This window comes from Ornithorhynchus anatinus, chromosome 14 (assembly GCF_004115215.2).
Source record: "Ornithorhynchus anatinus isolate Pmale09 chromosome 14, mOrnAna1.pri.v4, whole genome shotgun sequence".
NCBI classification, from domain to species: Eukaryota; Metazoa; Chordata; class Mammalia; order Monotremata; family Ornithorhynchidae; genus Ornithorhynchus; species Ornithorhynchus anatinus.
In genome coordinates, this window is record NC_041741.1 from 42,289,566 (window position 1) to 42,311,712 (window position 22,147).

General features: G+C 46.1%; 1 protein-coding gene across 7 annotated transcripts in view; it reads right to left on the reverse strand.

The window, feature by feature from the left end:
* Positions 1 to 22,147, reverse strand: part of LARGE1 (LARGE xylosyl- and glucuronyltransferase 1) — a 349,906-nt gene that overhangs the window by 123,185 nt on the left and 204,574 nt on the right. For all 7 annotated transcript variants that reach the window (XM_029078653.2, XM_029078655.2, XM_039914014.1 and 4 more), the window contains one exon: positions 21,369 to 21,540. In XM_029078653.2, coding sequence (XP_028934486.1) covers positions 21,369 to 21,540 — 172 coding nt within the window. The remainder of the gene's footprint in view (positions 1 to 21,368; positions 21,541 to 22,147) is intronic.

Here is a 22,147-nt window from a genome sequence, read left to right on the forward strand (position 1 = left end):
TTCTTAAACGACTCCAGTGGTTGCCTATCGACCTCCGCTCCAAACAGAAACTCCTCACTCTAGGCTTCGAGGCTCTCCGTCACCTCGCCCCTTCCTACCTCTCCTCCCTTCTCTCTTTCCACCGCCCACCCCGCACGCTCCGCTCCTCCGCCGCCCACCTCCTCGCCGTCCCCCGGTCTCGCCCGTCCCGCCGTCGACCCCCGGGCCGCGTCCTCCCGCGGTCCCGGAACGCCCTCCCTCCTCACCTCCGCCAAACTGATTCTCTTCCCCTCTTCAAAACCCTACTTAAAACTCACCTCCTCCGAGAGGCCTTCCCAGACTGAGCTCCCTTCTCCCTCTACTCCCTCTACCGCCCCCCCCTTCACCTCTCCGCAGCTAAACCCTCTTTTCCCCCTTTCCCTCTGCTCCTCCACCTCTCCCTTCCCGTCCCCACAGCACCGTACTCGTCCGCTCAACTGTATATATTTCCATTACCCTATTTATTCTGTTAATGAATTGTACATCGCCTCGATTCTATTTAGTCGCCATCGGTTTTTACGAGATGTTCTTCCCCTCGACTCTATTTATCGCCATCGTTCTCGTCTGTCCGTCTCCCCCGATTAGACCGTAAGCCCGTCAAACGGCAGGGACTCTCTCTATCTGTTGCCGACCTGTTCATCCCAAGCGCTTAGTACAGTGCTCTGCACATAGTAAGCGCTCAGTAAATACTATTGAATGAATGAATGAACACCCATGCTGACCATCCTCCCCAGAAAGCCCATCATCAGACTGTTTCACATTAGAGTTTGGTAGGAAATGGGCTTGGCCCCCTCGCCCTGAGTCCAAGCTGACGCATTAGTCTTCCACCCTCTCCTCCACTGAGGTGATTAGGGCAGCAGGCTGAAGTGATTGTTGGGTGAAGGTACTTTCCAAGCACTTTGTACAGTGCTCTGCACACCATAAATGCTCAATAAGTTCAGTTGAATGAATGAATTACCTCAGTCCCTGGGATGACAATGTCCAGCAGTCCTGGGGGCAAAAGTACAGGGGTGTTAGTCCCCCTTGGAAGTGGGTCCTTGGGGAAAATCAGAGGAACTCGGTTCTAATCATGGCTCCGTCTGCTGTGTGATCCTGGGTGAGCCACTTCACAGTGTCTCAGTTTTCTCATCTATAAAATGGGGATAAAACAATCCCTTCCCCCTAAATTGTGAGGGACAGGGACTGTCTCAACTGCTTATGTCGTGTAGAGCCAGGGTGTAATACAAGGCTTGGCACACAGTAAGTGATGACTATCACAATTACTATGATTATTATTCTATTGTTATTATCAGGCCAGTTTCTATCCTGGGCTCATTTCTAGTCTGTCCTGACCCACAGATAGCAGAGGCCAAAATCAATTTAAGACTGGGTTTGGGATAGGCCTGTGTTCTGTTAGAGATTGAAGTCCAGGTACGAAATTTTGTTCCTGTCTTCCATGCGCTTGGCAATTTTGTTTTCTCTCTCTTTGTAGGCAATAAACAATTTCCCCAGTGTTTGAATATAAGTAATAACTGGGCTTCACATGTAACTGCTTCTGCTGAAACGATGTATTTCCCAAAGTTCAAAGGAGTGTAGCAAAAATATATACCTGTGTCTCGAACTGCACCTACAAACACATGAATATATAAAGACGCTATGTAAACATTCAGATTGTTCAAAATGCTTTCTTTATGAATTAAATTTAAAAAAGATCAGAGAGGGAATGTAATAGTTTCATTCCCAGGAGAAGGTTTCTATGGTAATGATGGTTTGGGTTTTTATGACAGCACAAACTGGAGGGAAGAAGAACAACAACAACAAAAAAAAAGCAACTGCCACAAAAAGCTCCAAGGCAGTGACCCCAGACCCAGTACAAGAATGAACATGCCCCAGCTCCATCGTACTGCCTCAGAGGGAAGCAGAATAGCCTAGTGGATAGAGCATGGGCTTGGGAGTCAGAAGGGCCTGGGTTCTAATGCCAGCTCGGCCAGTTGTCAGCTGGGTGACCTTGGGCAAGTCACTTAATTTCTCTGTCCCTCAGTTACCTCATCTGGAAAATGGGGATTAAGACTGTGAGTCCTATGTAGGACAGGGACTGTGCCCAACCTAATTAGCCTGCGCCTACCCCAGTGCTTAGAACAGTGCTTGACACATAGTAAGCGCTTAACAAATACCATCATTTATTACTATTAGCTCCCGGGCTGCTTGTGCTTCAGAAAACCTCACCGCTCAGTCTGTCCAACACCAAAAGGTAAGCCATTCTGCATACGTTATTTGGCATTGCAGAGGGATTCATTTCAATTGATGAGTGAGTCTCCTTCCCAGAGAAAGAGAAAGAATGAGGTTTCTTTCTGCAGCAGAGACAGATGGAAAACATCTATCCCACGGAGAGTCCTCAAATCACTCTGTGAAATCCCGGATCATTATTGACTGGTCCTAGAAGGGGGCAACCTTCCCCCTAGCAAATGTCATAGGCAACAAATCACACATCTCCCCAAGCTTCAATCATCAGGCTAAAGGATGCCCAGAATCCATGCTGGCATTGTGAAAGAAATGCCCGGCTAACCAGGACCTCGCTTCAAAATCAGTTCTCTTTTCGGTCAACAAGGCCGACCCTCTTTAGGTAAAAGAACTTGAAACACCCTCTCCAACTCGATTGTATTGTACTCTCCCAAGCTTAGTACAGTGACCTGCACGCAGTAAGTGCTCAATAAATACCACTGATGGACTGATTAGAAGTCCTTCCTCATCAGACGATGCACCCTCGCCTGTCATTTAATCGACCCACACACACTAAGAAATTGTAGACTGGAAAAAGGTCTAGGGGAAGTGAAGTCTGGGAGGCAGCATTTGGGAAGTGGAGAAAGGAACTGAGACCCTGAATTCCAGTCCTGTCCATTAACCTTGGGCAAATCTTTGTTTTCTCAACTCTAAAATAAGCCTCTTTCTCTTCTTTTCCATCTCCTAGGACTGTGTGTGGGGAAAATGATTAAATTTATGTGGAACCAACTTGGTAAATAAGACTTCTGCATAAGTTCCATGTATTATTTTGATGTGCCAAAGAAGGGTTGGGATGATATTTTGGGTGAGATCCATTAATAGGCTATTAGAGGGAAAGTTGGAGACACAGAGAGAAATATTAAGGGTGTTAGAAGGCTTGAGCAGGGCTAAATGGGTTCCTAGATGACAGGTCTGTGACAGGCTGTTAGACGGAAGAGTTAGGGATATTTGTCGGTACATCCATAACCATGAGGATGGATGTCAAGGAGGGCAGCAATCTCGCTGTTCTGAGCATCGTTTGCTGGTGCTGCCAGAATGAGCACAGGGCTGGAGAGACCACTGGTTTGATCCCAAATTGTCATTTCTTACAGATTATTATTAGAGGTCAGTGCGGGTTAGATCCCTCTTTCCGTGCACATTTCACAGTCAAGTTTCCAACATGCTAGGCGACCTAGATTTTACTTGAGAGATCATTCTGAAACAAAGAATTGTTTCTAGGGAGATCTATCTCTAATATTCAGCCTACGTTTCCCTTTCCTGATTCTCAGCTCCACTGTACCTAGTTGACTCTTCTTCCTTCACTTGCTTATGTCTGCCAAATATTTGAAGGTTTATGCTTTTCTATACACACACACACATCTATACTTACTCAGCCTTACCCACTAAATGTAATTCCACAGCTATTTAATTCCTTCAGTGTTTTTCCTTTGGCTCATCCCTGAATTCTAATCACCACGTCTCCTCTCTGGATGCCTCCCAAGTTTAATGCATCAATTTTGCACCAAAGCTGCCCGTCAAGAGTAGAGCAATATTCTCCATGCTGTGGTCATTAGGGATTGCTGGTGGCTCACTCTAACTCCCCCTTCCACCGTGAGCAGAGCTCTGGGACTATCAAACTCTCCCTCAGTTGGAATCTGGGTTTTAGGTGAGTCGGGAGCAGAGGGAAAAAATGAGGGAATAAAAGTCAGGAAATAACACCAAAGGGAGTGATGATGATAATGTTTTCTGCCTGAGGAGAGACTCCATAGTCCACGTTTTCCAATACACTTATGGCCTTTCTCTTTTCCAACCTGACCCAGTGAAACCACTGCCCTAAAGACACAGAGGAAGGGCTAGTTCTTACCTGCCCCATGAGTCAGTGTTCATTTTTCTGCAGTGGTGATGGTAATGATATTTATCGAGTGCTCACTGGGTGAAAAGCTCCGCCCTAACCTTTTGGGAAAATAGAACAGAGGTACAAGACATGTTCCCTGACCACGAGGAGAGACAAAGATATTTACAGAGATAGAATAAATAACTGATTGCCCAACTGAATATGCAGATATGCACACGTGCAGAAGAAGGGTAAAAATAAATACATCGGTGCTGGAGGCAACTGTGTTGGATAGGACTCGGGAAGGAAGAGGTTAATTGGGGATGGCTTGTCAAAGGAGGGGGGGATGTTAGGAGTGCTTTGAACATGGGGAGAGTTGGGGTCTGTCAAGTTTGGGGGAGTACAATATAAAAACAAACAGACACATTCCTGCCCACGACGAGCTCACAGTCTAGAGGGAGGACAAGATTCACTCAAAAACCCATTTACACTCCCACAGTTACATACCTATGTCTACTCCGGCAACTTGGAGCCCTGCCAGTAATGGGAGAGTACAATTCAACAGAGTTGGTAAGGTCATTACGGGCAGGGAGCGTGTCCGCTAATTCCGTTGTATCGTACTCTCCCAAGCGCTTAGTACAATGCTCTGCATGTAGCAAGAGTTCAACATAGACCATGGATCGATAGGCACATTCCCAGCCCACAAAGAGCTTACAGTCTACAGGAATGCCACTTCCAATGAACCAAAATGGTATATATAGTGGCAAGAGAAGGGAGTCTTTCAAGTCTGCTTTATTCTGGGCCCAGAGAGTCTTTACCACCTCACTGGCCTGAAAACCTGTGTTATCCGGACTCCACTACTTTGTCAGCCCCTCGCTGACCTCCCTGCCTCTATTCTTTCCAATATACGCTGCACCTGGATCGTTTTTCTGAAAATCACATTGTGCACATATTCCCCCAAACCTCCAAAGGCTGTCCATTCCACTTCATGTTCAGGAGGCAACTACTCTCCCCATCTTTGAGGCACTTTTGAAATCACACCTGTTCCAGGAAGCCTTCCCGGATTAATCTCTCACCTCCCGCCTCCATTTCTTCCCCTACTGCCAGTTCAGCATTTCCATGTCATCCAAACTCTTGAGCACTCTCCACCCCCACAGCACATGTACAGTATTCTACTGTTTTCTCTTATCGGTAATTTATTATGGTGTCTGTCCTCAGGGTTAGATTTCAACCTACAAGAGTGGTATTGTAAAGCACTTACTATGTGCTAAGTACTTTTTTAAGCACCGAGATAATCAGATCAGGCACAATTCTGTCCTGCATAGGGCTCACTGTCTAAAGGGGCTCTGGAAATCAGGTGTTTAATCTCTATTTTACAGATGAGGAAACTGAGGCCCAGAGATGTTAAGTGAATTGTCCAAAGTCACAAACCGGGTGAGTAACTGATTCAGGATTCGAATCCAGGCCTGCTGACTCTCAGTCCTGGGTTCTTCTCTCTAGGCTATGCTGCGTAACTACTGGTCCTACGGTATTCTCCCAAGTGCTCAGTACAGTACTCGACACCCAACAGGTCAATAAATACTACTGAGTGATTGCCTCTCCACAATCCCACACCAACTGCAGCAGGTGAATCTGTCCCCGTGTGTTTGTGTTGGGGAAGGATGTGGGCGTGGGGGCTTCAGTGGGGGAGGCAGAGGGAATGTGCATATATGACTATTTATGTGAGTGGGCATGTACGCTTTTATCTTTTAGAAATCTATTTCCTTCCAATAAGGTACTAATTTTGCAGCAAATGTTTTGCAAATCTCTGCTAGAACTTAGGCAATGTATCATCATGTCCGCTATCTGTCTACAATATCATTTCTGTCTTTTCTGCCTGGATTACCAAACCTTTTAGGGCCACTTGGGTAATTTCTCTGTTTCGATCATTATGTCCTTCTTCGCTTTACCTCGTTTTTGAACCACAGGTAAAGTTCCCTACTTTGCTATCCTTCTCCCTGGCCAAAAGCAATAATGACCTCATTCAGACCAATCAATCAAAAGTATTGATTGAGTGCTTACGGTACGCAGAGCACTGTACCAAGCATTTGGGGGAGTACGATATAAGAGAGTTCGTAGACACATTCTCTGCCCGCGGTGAGCTGCTCCCGATTCTTCCTACTTTTCACGGGATCCCTCCACCTCCTCACCTGCTTCCCCTTTCTGGGTCCCCGTTATCGCTTCCACTTTCTGGGTCCCAGCCATCCGACGATTCCGCTTACCCCGGCTTTCGGTGTGGGACTCCGAGGCTCTGCAGTAAGGCAACTCTCTCTCATTTATTGGATTCAGGAGAAGGAAAATCCCTTTGGTGATAAGGATCAGTGGAAGCCAAAGATAAAGAGCTCAGACTTGGAGAGTGGAGGCCATATGGGCCCCAGGGAGAGGACAAAATAAGCAGGTCCTCTGCGGCTCTGTGCTGTCCGGAGACTGTGTTTATCTCTCTGGATGATAGAGTTAGTTTGCTGGTGTAATGAAACCGGGCAAGGAAGGTGCCAGGGGATTCTTCCTCCAAAGCGACAGTGCTCTTGCCCGCCCAAGCTGGCTTTGGGGTTTATTACTTTGGCAGAAACATCCCTCCTTTTGTGGGATTTGGTTTATAAAGGCTAATGTTTTGTTTTCAATTTTCCTAGGAGGCATCTGATCGATGCCAAGAGGCTGGCACTTGAAGCCACTCTTGAGAGATCAGCTTAGGCAAAGGATCAATCAATGATCAAACTGAGCGTCTCCTCTGTGCCGAGTGCTGTATTAACCGCTTGGGTGGGTACAATCGAATTATTGGACACGATCCCTGCTCTTAAGGAGTTTACAATCTAGCGGGGAAGGCAGAAACTAAAATATGTTACAGGTCGGGGAAAATAACAGATGTTAAATAATAAAGTGGCACGAACCCCCACATTACCCAGTGCCACTCTGAACTCTGATCTGCCCGGCAAAGCAACCCTTCCCTTTGACCTATGTACTGAAAACTCTACTCCTTCTCTCCCTCCTGTGTGGAAGGCAAATGCTTTCATTCTCATTTTGGTATTTAGTGACAGTATTTATTAAGGGCTTATCATAGAAGTAGTAATAATGCTATTTATTAAGTGATTTATTCATTAAGTGTTAAAAGCCCTGTTCTAAATGCTGGATGAAGCCCTGTGCTGAGTCCTGGGGTAATTACAATGGAAACAGATTCAACACAAGTCACTACAGTTGCCTGTGCCTTGGTTACCGCATTTACCTCATCTGTAAAATGGGGATTAAGACTGTGAGCCTCACGTGGGACAACCTGATTACCCTGTATCTACCCCAGCGCTTACAATAATGCTCTGCACGTAGTAAGCGCTTAACAAATACCAACATTTATTTTTATTTATTCTACCCAGGGTAAGAGAGGTTGCCCTGAACAGAGGTTCAACCTGATGAGTCTGGAATGATAATACCAACTGTAGTGTTTGTTGAGTGTTTATTATGTGCCCCACACTGTACTGAGCGCTGGAGTGGATTCAAGTAAATCAGGTTGGACACAGTACCTGTCCCACATGTGGCTCACAGACTCAATCCTTATTTTACAGATGAGGTAACTGAGGCGCAGAGAAGTGAAGTGACTTACCCAAGGTCATGCAGCAGACAAGTGGTGGAACTGGGATTAGAACCCATTACCTTCTGACTCCCAGGCCTGCGCTCTATCCACTGTGCCATGTATCTACCCCAGAGCTTAGTACTGTGCATGGCTTATAGTAAGCGCTTAACAAATACCATAAAAAACCACACACAACACAACGACAGATTTCCGCTCAAATTCTTCGGAGATCAAGACTGACGGGGCCCCCACATTTCAGGCCTGTCACCGGAAAGGGGAAAATCTTTGATGAGAGCTGAGCAATTGGGCAAGGGGCCTTTGGTCAGTCACTCAGTCGTATTTATTGAGAGTTTACTATGTGCAGAGCATTGTACTAAGTGATTAGGAGAGTACGATATAACAATAAACAGACATATTCTCTGCCCACTTATAGTCTAGAGGTCCCGCATGGTCTGCCGGGTACCATTGTCCCAGGAGGAGGGAGGGGCCATGCTAGTAGCAGAGCTGGAGAAAATGGCCCACCAGTGATTCCGACGCATGTCACGGAAAGCAGAGGAAAGCAAATGCATTTGATAGACTGTGGTCACTTATGAAGGGCCTTAGGCATGGAAATCTATCTGTTAAATATCATCCATCCTTTAGTCCCAGAAACATAACCATGAAACCTTAGCATAAACTTCATTTGTTTCGTGGCAACCTCTGGACCTGTGCTCTCGGCTTTTTCCGTCTACATCTGGGCCGATGATTATTTCAGAGGGGAAGCTAAATGCAGCTGACCGACGGACGGATTTTGCAGTTGCTCTCTTCTCATTCATCACCCGTTTATTTACTTACCCCATTGGCTGGAATTCACTTAGAAGGCTGAGAGTCATAGTGTTAGTAGAAGAATGACAGAGAGGAGGATTCCGATTGGCTCAGGAGAACGCTTGACGAGTGAGGAGAAAGTGAGAGCTCATTCTACCTAATGATTTGTCACAAGACAAGATAATTTATGCCCTAATTCAAGCCCTACTTTCCCCAATGGTTATTTTGTTGGGCTCCTTTCTCCATCTACCAAAGAACTCAGGTTTCTTGACTCCCTAGGCTATACTGCTTCTCCTGGCAAAAATGATTTTTCTGTCTCCCTGTCCCATTCCAAAGAGAAGGAAAATGTGAAATTGCTTTCCCCAAGATCATCAAACCTCTCCCTGCTTGACAAATCAATAAGCCTCCTTATTTAACTCTCAACCATCCTTCCCATCCTATCTATCATCAAAGAAATTTACCAATTTTTCCTTAATCCCCCTCCACCTTAGGCTTTCAGTATTTGTGGAAGTCTCTTGGGTCGTGCCCACAGAATTGAGCATCATTGAGATTCAATATCTGCCCCTTTGAGCCTTTCTAATAATCTTTTCCTTCTCTAGCCACTAGCAGCTTGTCTATACTTGAGCTATATCTCATTGTAGTTCCTGAAATAGTTTTGCTCTTGCATTACTGCGACTAAATGCTTAGTACTGTGCCTTGCATACAAGTACTTAATAAATACCACTGATTGCTACCGATCTTTCCTCCATTTGCATTAGCTTTAAGTCTCCCAGTTCAGTTCTATGACATCCTCTTTGTCCAAAACCTCCACTTCCACTGTTCATTAAGTGAGATTATTTGTTAAGCACTTACTACGTGCCAAGGCCGTTCTCTATCCGCTACATCCCTAGAGCCTAGCTTGGACATTTTGTTCCCCTCAAGCCAACTTACTTACTGTGCCTCATTCTTGTCTGTCTTGCCAGCGACATCTAGCTCATGTCCTCCTCCTGCCTAGAACTCCCTTCCACTTTACATCACGCAGCTTCCTCAATCCCCTCTGGCCTCCCATGCATCTTCCCAAGAGCTCTGCACAAAGGTGTCAATTCGTACCACTGACTGACTATTTGGTCAAGGACACCTAACTGGGAAAGATTTCTGACTTGGTTAGTGCACTGTGCAAAGTGATCTGCTTAAAAGTTTCCCTCCCCCAAATTCAAAGCATTATCAGTCTCTCCTGCACCCCTATAACTCTCTGAAATGATTTAGAGTTGCTTTTTCCAGATGGCAGGAAAGTTGCTTTCCAACTTCTAAAACATCATTCTGCTTCCGACTTGCCCACCTCTCAAAATCATCCAGTGGTTGCCTGTTCCTCTCCATATAAAGCAGAAACTTCTGAGCATGAATGGCTTTAAGGCCCACAATCAGTTTTCTCCCTCTTACTTATCCACGCTCCTCTCCCACTAGAGCCTAGTTTGGACATTTTGTTCCTCTCGAGCCAACTTACTTACTGTGCCTCATTCTTGTCTGTCTTGCCGGCGACCTCTAGCTCATGTCATCCTCCTGCCTCGAACTCCCTTCCACTTCACATGTGGCATTTTCAAACCCCTTCTGAAATCCCATCTCCTTCCAAAGGCCTTCCCTGATAAATCCTCTCCACCCTATATCTCCTTTCAAGTGCCATTTTAATACTTCCATATCACCCAAGCGTTTGGGTATTCACACTCCCCTGCCCTGCTGTAAACACCTTATACATATATCTCTAAACTCTGTTACTTTCCCCCAACCCACATTTTATCCATGCTTCCCCTGTCATACTGTAAGCTCCCTGAGCAAGGATCGACCCTCCTAATTCTATTAATTCGATGAGAAGCGGTGTTTCCTAACGGTTAGAGCACAGGCCTGGGAGTCAGAAGGAGCTGAGTTCTAATCTGCTGTGCGATCTTCGGAAAGTCTCTTCACGTCTCTGTGCCTCAGTTACCTCATCTGTAAAATGAGGATTAAGACTGTGAGCCTCAGGGAGGACAGGGATTGGGTCTAACCCGATTTGCTTGAATCCACCCCAGTGCTTAGTACAGTGCCTGGCACATAGTAAGTGCTTAACAAATATTACAATCACTATTGCCGTACTCTCCTAAGTCCCCAGTACGGTTCTCTGCAATCAAAGACTATTGATTGACTGACTGAATGGCTCCACATGACCAAGGCCTGCATGATGACAGGTTCTTCTTTGCGGGGTCAGGGATTGGCCCCATGCTCGAGAACCTTGGCTACCCACTCGGCATGGAAATTTCCAGGCTACAGCTAGCGGAGTGGGGAAAGGGAAACAAACAATCACGGACAGGAGATACTAAACAGGTATAATTACCATGGGGAGCCGCTTCCGAGAGGGAAGAAAATTTACTCCATTTGTGGAACATACCTAGGATGAGTGATGTACTGCAGCCCAACCATTAAGCACTTGAACAAGTCTTTCGGAAACTAACAGATGTTCTTTTTATGAGCAAAGACAAGTGCCGTTCGGCCTTTTTAGGTACCTATAAAAATTGGGAAAATTTTTAAGCTATTCTAATAGCTGCCTGACAATTTTATTAACGTAGTCAGCTGCTGTGTGGTTCTGCCTGTCCTGGGAAGGATTAGCTCTCCCCGAGGATTTTTCACATGGGCCGATGGAAGCATTAGAACCGACTTTTCCCAATTAGCCCGACCAAGAATAGTCTGTTAGGCATATCTGGTGGATCGGAAAGTTTTCCGGAGGACTAGAGGCACCTGCCTTTTCAGCTATGAGCCAGTTTTTGCAGAAAGTGCTAATGATTTAGCTGCTTATTAGACCTCCTTTATCTAAACTAAGGAACCCTCTAAGGAGAAAATGGGCCAGTCGGTTGAGCAAGAACTAAAGGAGTTAGAGGCTGGGGAGGAGAAGGCTGAGGGAGCGAGGCGATTACGGCCGATGGCCTTGTGGGAAAATCCCATCGTTCTCTGTCGCACTGAAGTTTAAAGGATGGCAGGTAGCTGATCGATTATGATTTTTTAATAATAATGATAATAATAATGCTATTTGTTAAGCGCTTCCTATGTGCCAGGCACTGCTGGGCTGGATACAAGCAAATTAGATTGGACACAGTCCCTGTCCCATGTGGAGTTCACAGCACTCAATAAATAGGATTGAATGAATGAATAATCCCGATTTTATAGATGAGGTAACCGAGGTCCACAGAAGTGAAGTAACTTGCCTAAGGTCACGGAGCAGACAAGTGGTGGAGCCGGGACTAAAACCCATGACTTTCTGACTTCCGGGCCTGTTCTCTATCCACTTCACCATGCTGCTCCTAAGTGCTTACTATGTGCTGGGCACTGTATTAAGTACCAGGGTAGATATAAGATAATTGGGTTGGACACAGTCCTTTCCCCCATGGGGCTCACAGTCTTAATCCCCATTTTACAAATGAGGGAACCGAGGCACAGAGAGGTTACCTGACTTGCCCAAGGTCTCAAAGCAGACAAGCAGCAGAGCCAGGATTAGAACTCAGGTCCTTCTGACTCCCAGCCTGTGCTCTATCCACTAGGTCAAATTCCTTGAGGGCTATGGAAACCTAGACTGTGTTAATGAGAGTGTGCTCTCTCGCTTCCCCTAGAGCAGGTTCTCCTTCTCTGGAAATTGAAGTGCTCTCAGAAGGCTGGGGGATGGACCTGATTACTTCTCAAGATCCCCATCCTGTCCAGACTCTGGCATTTGCCCGATTCTAGGATGACTGTCCTTCTCGTCGGAATTGCCGGGATGAAGGCACAGAAGCCTCCCTTTCACCTGGCCTGTGGAGGCTTGGCACGATAGGGTTATTGTGAGGAATAGCCATAAGAGGACAACAAAATCACTTCGTCAATCAAAGGGTTCCAGACTTGTCAAAATAACAGAAATGTTCTGCCGATATTACCTGGAAGCCACCTCACTGTCAGTCTCTCACTTAGCACCAAGGGTCACGCATAGGTTAAAAAACAAAACGACCAAAGATACTAATGAGATGAAGAGAATGACTATGGAGAAAATGAGATTTTTCCTCCATCGGCAAAGGCAACAGAATGACATTCATTCATTCAATCGTATTTATTGAGTGCTTACTCCACGCAGAGCACTGTACTAAGTGCTTGGAAAGTACAATTCAGCAATAAAGAGAGACCATCCTTCTCCACAGTAAACTTCCACTCTGGAACCCTGGGTGCCGGGTGAGGGAGTCAGCCAGAGAGTCCCCACTCTGGCTGTTTACATGTTCAAAGTTGGGGACTGACTAAGTACCAAATCTGCTTCAGCAATGGGCAATCCATCCCACAGCCAGGACCATTTCTGACCTTTTCTGGTATTTATGATGTGAGTACAGATTTTTATCGCTGTTTAAGCTCCTGACACCAAACAGGCTGGCGCTTAGAACTGTCAGGAGCAGATGACAGGAAGCCGGTCCCGTCTACCAGTGACTCTCCTAAATGCCCCTACTTGGGAGTGTCCCAACCCCATCCCCATCCCGGGCTTTGGGGCTCAAAGTCTCTGTTTCCCTCCCTATAGACTGGCCTGTCCTTGAGGCTCCTCAACAATCTCCCCGTGTACATTCCCTCAAATCGCTGTCCACCCTACAGGCCCAAACTCAACTGCTCACGGTCTCCGCTGCCGAATGGCCAAATAGAAGGGGAAATGCTCTGTCATTCTCTCCCGATTCACATTTCATGATTTTCCCCTCATCCCCTAGAAATTAGCCCAGCGAAATCCACTTTTGTGAGATGACTGCACCCTCCGATTTGCTTAGTGGAGAAATGAGAAACTGCAAAGAGCAGAGAGACCACAATAACCTCTAATCAGGGCTTTTTGTGTTTTGTGTTTAAAGACAAATCTGCACCTGAGTTTATTTTCAGAAAATGGACTAGTGGCAAGGCAGAGAAGGCTGCTCCTTTCAGCATCAAGACGATGGGAAAATACTCCATGGGCATCGGTAAGTGCTGAACTGGCCGCTGTCACCTGGATGCTACTTTGGGACCCCAACACTCAACACCAATCCAGTCAGGGGACTCCCAACATCCATTCCCACCAATACACAAGCAAATGAGAAGCAACGTGACACAGTGGGTAGAGCACTGGCTTGGGAGTCTGTAGGACCTGGGTTCTAATCTCAGTTCCACCACTTGTCTGCTGAGTGACCCTGAGTAAGTCAATTCACTTCTCTGGGTCTCAGTTACTTCAGCCGTAAAAGGGCATTAAGACGGTCAGCTCAATGTGGAACATGGACTGTGTCCAACCTGATTGACTTGTATCTACCTCAGTGCTTAGTACAGTCAGGGCCTGGCACATAGTAAGCGCTTAACAAATACCATAAAAAAAATGATAACAGTGTAATGGCAGAACATTACGGGAGAACTGCCTACGTCTCGGCAGGACTCATTTCTCAGCATGACGTCTGGAGCTTAGAGGGCTCGTCTAGGACTGCCCAAGGTTCACTGCAACTCCTGCGACATGGAAAGGGCAGGGCCAAAAGGCTTCTTTCCCTCTAGAAAGAGGAAGCAAACAGAGCAGTTCGTTACAGAAATTCCCGTCGACGTTCTTCCTGTCCTCTCCCTGACATTTAGGGATAATCAATCGATGGTACTTATTGAGGGCTTAATGTGTCCAGAGTTCTGTACAAAACCCGTGGGAGAGTACAGTATAACAGGCTTGGTAGACACATTCCCTGCCTACCATGCGGTTACAGTCTAGAGGGTCCTGATTTTGTGAATAAGGAATGTTTGTGCTGCACAGAATGGGTGCCTTTGACTGCTCAGCTTAAACGGTCAAGACAGGCTAACTTGTTTCATCGCTTAAAAAATTGCAAGTGATCGATGACAGCACCTTCCGGTCTAACATCCAAGAGACGTCAGAAAGCTCCCGCTGTTGTATCAAAGGTGAGAAACAGAAGAGGAAGCATGACTATGAGGAAAGACGTCCATAAGGAGAAAGTTCAGTGATTCTGGAACGGGGCAGAAAGAGGCAAAAGCCAGGGGGTAAATTGCTCTCCTAGATCCTTTGAGGCCAGAATGGGAAACTCAATGTTCTGGACTGGGTTAGAGGCAGTTTTTCTCAAGGGCTGCAGGACAGCGGGGCCTAGAGGAAAGAGCCTGGGTCTGGGAGTCAGAGGACTTGGCTTGGGTTCTAAACCAGTTTCTGCCATTTGCCTGTTGGGTGACCTTGGGCAAGTCACTCAACTTCCCTGTGCCTCAGTTTCCTTTAAAATATGGAGATGAAATACCTGCTCTCCTTCCCTCTTAGACTGTGAGCCCTGTGGAGGATGGGGACTGTCACCCATCTGCTTATATGGTATCGACCACAGTGGTCAGTACAGTACCTGGCACTGATTATGAGCTCAACAAATATCACGGTTCTCATTCCTAGCCCAATCATCGTACCCTAGCTCCGTGAAGGGAAGAGAATAATGAGGGGTACCTCACTTAACAGTTGACTCCCTTCCTCTCTAATTCACCTCTCACCTTCTTGGAATCGAACTCCCGCTGCTGTTATGCCCAGTTCCCCTTGAGCAGACATCGACTCACTTCTGAATCAATTTCCCGGGACAGAACCCACCTAATCTGCTCTCAGCAATAACCTGGTTAATGAGACCAAATGAAGCTACCTCAGCAGCACTGGTGACGGGACCCACCAACTAGCCTTTCTTCTCCTCCACGGCCTGACAGAAACTAAGAGCAAAGAGTTCTGGGGTCCACAAAAATGGAGACTAAATTTTCCTTCAATTCCTCTGTGGGAATTTAGCTTTAAAAAATGAGAATGAGTAGAGCACTTTCCTGTTCTCTATGGTCATATCTGGGGACTACACTTCTGCAAGTACACCCCCAAGACACCCAAAATTAACTTCTAAAATAGCAAAATGATATTAATGGGTATATTCAAACTTGGAGAGCACCACTCTGAAGCACCATGCAGGAACACAAGCAACGCTGCAAAAACCTCCCCTCCAATCATCTCTCTGGACTTCCTAAGGGAAAAGCTAAGTGCCCAAAAAGCAAGTTAAGATGTCTTTTTGCTCCAGAGACAAGGGCACAGCGATAACCCAGAAACTAGGGCTACCTTCCCTTCGAAGCCGTTAATAAAAAAATACCACTTGTCTTTTCTGAAAGCTGAAGATTTTAATAAGGGGCTTAGGCTATTTGACAGTGTACCTTTAAAACACAACACCATCCATCTCAATAAGGGCTCTGCCTCTCTCGGTTCTACCCACTGCATTCATTCAGATGGGCAAGTCGCATATACTGGGCAGAAGGGAGAAAAAACTATATATTTGTCTTTCTGACAGACCATGTCCTTGCCATATATTATACTCTGCTAATAATATATATACACACGCATACTGGGGGAAGGGAGGAATCCAGTGTCCTTGTGATGTGTCCCGAATAATCCAAAATGATTTTCCTTCTCCAGATACACAGCATACAGGGGTCCTGCCTCTATTTCCCCGGTAGGGAAACTGAAGGCAAGGAAAGTCAGAAAACTTACTGCGGCTCATGTAGAGTCAGGTCCAGACCTGGAAAATGAGATTCCCAAACCTCTGGCCTGAGGTGATCAGGTAAGTAGATAGGTGCTCACATAGTAAGCACCTAACAAATACTACAATTATCATTATTTATTAGCTGAATGGAAAATCAGTCACGGCAATGAGACTCCATTATTTTCTTGCAGAGCGACCGGCCTCTTTTTTCCCCTGTCTTTCCAGCTCTGGCCTTTTTTTTTTTTTATGGTGTTTGTTAAGTGTTTACTATGTGCCAGGCACTGTACTAAGCACTGGGGTAGATTCAAGCAAATCAGGTTGGACACAGTCCTTATCCCACATGGGGACCACAGTCTGAATCCTCATTTTACAGTTGAGGCAACTGAAGCACAGAGAAGTTAAATGAATTGCCCAAGGTCACTCAGCAGATAAGTGGCGGAGCAAGGATTAGCACCCACTTCCTTCTGACGCCCAGGCCCATGGTCCGCTAAGTGGTCCACTAAGACCACACTGTTTCTCGTTGCTTTCTGAGAAACTCACGCTTTAGGCAGTGGTCCCCTGAATCCTACAGGTGAGGTGGCCCAGTGCCAGAATCATCAACTTGTCATAATGGTCCAGCTAAAGGGGAAGAGGAAAGGGTGTTCACACTGATGTCAATGCAGAGTTGCCTTAGGCCAGAAACCGAGCCCATGAGCCTGGTGGGGAAATCACACCTAAGAACCCTAATGCTCAATCAACACCAACCAAGGAAACCCATCTCCCCTCTTTACTGACCAGGCTAAACATTCTCCCTCTTCCTTCCTCCGCTGGAATCATTTTCCCTGCTCTCACTCATGTACTCGCTCATTAAACTCCCTGGCATTTAATTAACACTCTATTAAGTCCTAACAATTCACTAGCTTTAACATCAAAACTCTGCACTATAGCCATTAGCTTCCCTGCAGACTGTATTGGGAGGTTCAACCTAAGAAACTCCGATAACTTAGTGAGGACATGTTCCTCAGACTCCTTTCTTGAACGTAAAAAATTGTTTTGCTAAAATACCCAATTTCAACTCCAGAAGTAAAGCAGAGGTCCCTTTTTTAATACCCAATTTCAACTCCAGAAGTAAAGCTGAGGTCCCCTACCCCCTGTCTTGGTCACCACCACTGGATGAGGGGGAATTGGGGATGGAAGACACTCGTCAAAAGTGGTGCAAGCCCCATCCTCAGGGCTATCAAACGGTGTGGTCTCAACTTCACAAATCTCACCCTGGCCATCATCACCAACAATCAGCAGCAGCAAGAGATGATGACAGTGCCCCACACCGCTAAAGTAAACCATAGTGCTTTTTTCCTATATCCCTGAACCTCTGCGTGTGGCAAGCAAGATAAACATAATCATGGGGGAAGAGGAGATAAGAGTTGATGGGAAGGGGAAATATCTAGTTTACTAGATGTTTCAAGATCAAATCAGCAGGTGGAAGGTGGAAGAAAAAATCTGTCAATACCGAGGGTGTCAAAGAATACAAATAATATTGACTATACTTGGAATTTCTCTGGCCTTTCAGGAAAAAAAAAAATCTGAGGACTGATGACAAAGAACACAGTTCAGATCCAGTTCTTTTCTCTGCAGAATTCTGATCATTTAAATCATAAAAGCAGATGAGCCACATAGGCACTTGCTGCCTGAACCATTTTAAAGCACTTTATCTGAGAATTTATATCTTTTAAAATTCTGTTTTTCTTCCCCGAGGCAAAGCCCTCTCTCAAGTTACAGAACTGTCAGTATCCAAAACGAGATGAGTGGAAACCCGAGTAAACTGAGCCACAGGAGAGGAAGAAGATGGACAGCCTGAGGAGGAATAGCTTTAATCAGAGAAAGTTTATTCATATGCACTTAGACTGTCAATATAGGAAGGAGTTTCTTGGAGTTTTCTCACTGCCTTACAGCTAAAGACTCTGCAATGTGCTCAATTTGGGGGAAGAGGGCAGAGACAGACATTGCTCTAAGCAAACTATTTCCGGGAGGGCTGCTAGAGGTTACAAACCAGCATTCTTAAGAGCGACTGATTAACCTGAAGACACACGGGGAGGCTCTGGGGACAAAGGACATTCTCCAGGATGGCAAACGATTCCTGGACCGGAGAGCTCAGGGGCTCCAGATTCCACTGCTCCCGTGGACCCAGGGGTCAGGTTAGAGCAAGTCCCACTTTCCGAATCTCCATTTCCCACCCAGACTTTCCACCGACGTCACGGAGACAATGCGGGCGGGGGGAAAATGGAGACCTACCATAATGAGTACAGTGCAGATATCTTTATATATTCTCAGTTATACATTCGATATCAGAGGAAAGTTTTACAGTCACACCTATAGTGCAGTACTTGGCCTGAAGAAGACCCTCAATAAATATTACTGATTGATGATGATGACTCCTCTCTGTTTCGGGCCACAAGGAGGACAACCACAATACTCTTTTTACATGGAAAGGGTAGCTACTTCTAGGTAAAAAATACCTTTATATGTGCTCATTTACTTGCTCCATCCTCTGGTCCAAGGAGGCAGGGGGTAGGGTAGTATCTTCAGCTTACTTTTCTTTGACTTTTCTTTTACTTACTTTCACTTTAACAGACTGGGAGGCTGGCACTAAGGGGCAAAATTATTTTCCCAGTTGATGGAGTTAGAATGAGAACCCAGGTAATGATGGCACTTATTAAGTGCTTATTGGATGCCACACATTGTGCTCCTCACCCTAAACCCAGCGCTCTCTCTCCAGAAACCCACAGAAGGAAGTCTGACCCTTCCTGGTGTACTAGATCTCCACCTTACCCTGAGCCACGTCCTCCCGTGGTCCCGGAACGCCCTCCCTCCTCACCTCCGCCAAACTCTCTTCCCCTCTTCAAAACCCTACTTAAAGCTCACCGCCTCCAAGAGGCCTTCCCAGACTTAGCTTCCCCTTTTCCCTCTGCTCCCTCTGCTCCCCCTCTAACTCCCCCTTCACCTCCCCTCAGCTAAGTCCTCTTTTCCCCCCTTTCCCTCTGCTCCTCCCCCTCTCCCTTCCCCTCCCCTCAGCACTGTACTGGTCCGCTCAACTGTATATATTTTCATTAACCTATTTATTTTGTTAATGAGATGTACATCACCTTGATTCTATTACTTTGTTAATGAGATGTACATCACCTTGATTCTATTTATTTGCTATTGTTTTAATGAGATGTTCATCCCCTTGATTCTATTTATTGCTATTGTTTTTGTCTGTCCGTCTCCCCCGATTAGTCTGTAAGCCCGTCAAAGGGCAGGGACTGTCTCTATCTGTTACCGATTTGTACAGTCCATGCGCTTAGTACAGTGGTCTCCACATAGCAAGCGCTCAATAAATACTATTGAATGAATGAATGAATGAATGAAGCCAACTTCATAGATTGGGAGCCCTGTGAGGGACAGGGTCGAGGGCTAACTACCACCTGGATTCTCTTTCCCAGCGCTTAGTACAGTGCTCTGCACAAAACAGGCACTTAATAAATTCTATTGCCATTATTACTATTACCAACTGACATCGTGGGACTCACGCTGAAGCAATCGCAACCATATCTGTGACCCTCGGCCTTTCTAGGAAAGAGTCACAGGGCCGAAATGACGCTTTGGGTCAGATTAGGGTTTGGGGTGTGTGTCGAACTGAGGTGGAAACAGCAGGATTTGCTAATTTTCCATTAAGTGTCGGTTCGGGCGGGAACACCGCACTGTCCCCAAGAGATCCTTTGCAGAGTGATTGCGAGGCCTCCTAATGGGAGGAACTGAGAAAGGGACTAGTAAAGCCCTAAATAAAAGACATTTTAATAGATTCTATAAAAGGGAACTCAGACACAGGGGAAATCCACGACTCCATTAAGGAATCAAACATATCGGTGATGAGAGCATGAGTGGTTGGCTCAACTTCCCAAGAGCCTGCTGCTCTGAAGCGGAGGAGGAAAAGGGGCCACACGATATCAGCGCTGCTCTGAGCGTTTAATGCCAGAGGAGTTGGAGTAATAAATGGCGACCTCCTTGGGGGAAGGAGAGAAAAGGGGAATCTCTGTGTCAGTCTGAGACATGTGACATTTAAGGGCTCTCCCTGGGGATTTTATTTCTCATGGCTCGCTGTTCAGGCTTCACTGGAAAAAGAAAAGACTTTCCTGGACTCTGTTCTTCCCTTTATTCCTTTCCCAGAGAGCTTTGGTTTTTAATTCCCTAGGGACCACTATGATGAGCTTGAGAAGACGACGAAAGGTGTGGGCCAGTGGCTTTGTTCCATTTGTCCGCATTTCAGCTCTCGGCACGGCAACCGACACATTAAGTCCAGGGTCCACTCTGCAATCCTCTTCACCAAAAAACCAGAGGCAGCAGATCTCAGACACCAAGATAAACCCCGGAGGGGAGGGGCTTTAGATTGGAAACTCATTGGAAAGGAAACGTGTCTATCGACTCTGTTATATTGACTCTCCCCAGCGCTTAGCACAGTTCTTCGCACACAATACGCGCTCACATACGACTGACATAACACAGGGGCCTTTTTCCCGCTGAAAGTGAGACAAACAAAAGCAAAGTGGAAGGTTCTCAATACCCAAACTACCTCTCTTGCCAGCAGGGTACTGACGACGTTACCCGGTGGGAGCAGAAACAGTAAAATATACTGCCGTTCTTAGGGCAAATTACAACTCCATGGGTTCACTCACTGATTCCCCGTTCTACCTCACTCAGTGTACATATCTTCCTATTCTTTTGTTTCCCCCTAATGGCAATTTTTTTTTAAATTCCTCTCTCCCTGCCCAGATTGGAAACTCTTCAAGGGTCTAGTAGGTCTACTGTACTTTCCCAAATTCATTCATATTTATTGAGTGCTTACAGTGTGCAGAGCATTGTATTAAGTGCTTATGCTTCGGACAGTGCTCTGTGCAGAGTATGCAAGCTCTCCATAAATACGATCAACATTTCGTCAAACCCTTTTTTACAAGAAATGATCAACTGGAGTGTTTACATATGAAAATATAGCTCCCCCTACAATCCAACATAATGGCCTTCTGTAGTGTGGGCTCAACATAAGCAGTTCATTGTTCTCTTCTGGGGAAAGATACCAATGACAATGAAGTTCCAGTTTTCATCGCCTTCAAAGGAAGAACCCCTCACGTCAAGAAACAAACCTGGGATCCTGGCGTGCTGAAAATCAACACGGCAAAAACCGCACACTGGCTGGAGCCAAACACAGTAGAATTTCCCTCACAAATATTCCTCCCTCAATCGGGACAACTCACTGATTCAAGTATTCGGGGGTCTTGTCTTCTTTATGCCCTTACTTCCACTCCTCTGCCGACGCCATTTAAGGGCTGCCATGGACAGCGGCCACCGCCAAATCAATAATTCCAGATACCTTTGAATTTGTGAAACACCGCCCACAGCTCCGCTATGTCAGTGGCGAAGGTGATATCTGTGTCCAAGACGATGACCCGTTCCAGGTTGGTGGGGAGGGTCTTGGTCAGAACCAGCTTCATCAGGCCGTAAATTCCAGAGTAGTGCTTGTTGGGGATCCAGGACACTTCAGACTAAAACAGAGAGAGAAGGCAAAAAAACCCAACAAAAATATTCATTAATTATCCTTCATCTTTGTCCTGCTGTTTTCTAAAGACTTTCAGATCCAGACTCTGGGGATAAGAAAAAGCTGTTAATGGTAACTAGATTTAGTACTGTGCGTAGGTGCAGTAAGAAAGGCAGAGAGGCGGATGGTCATGAGGGACTTCAACAGGACACTGAAACACTTCCAAAATATTTCAGTCCCATTGTTGGAACTTTTAGACATGGCAGGGTAATTCTCGCTTCCTCCCAGCTGCCCTTTACTATGCCTCTGAGAGTTGGTTTTTTTCCCCCCATGGTATTTGTTAAACACTTATCACTTAAGTACAAGCCAGGCACTGTATTAAGCCCTAGGGTAGGCACAAGGTTGGACACAGTCTCTATCCCTCATGGGGCTCACAGCCTCAATCCCCATTTTAGAGATGAGGTAACTGAGGCACAGAGAAGTGAAGTGACTAGCCCAAGGTCACACAACAGAGAAGTAGTGGGGCCGAAATCAAAACCCAGGTCCTTAGATTCCCAGGCTCAGGCTCTATCCAGTAGACCACGCTGCTTAACTTAACTTCCTCTGAAGTTCAA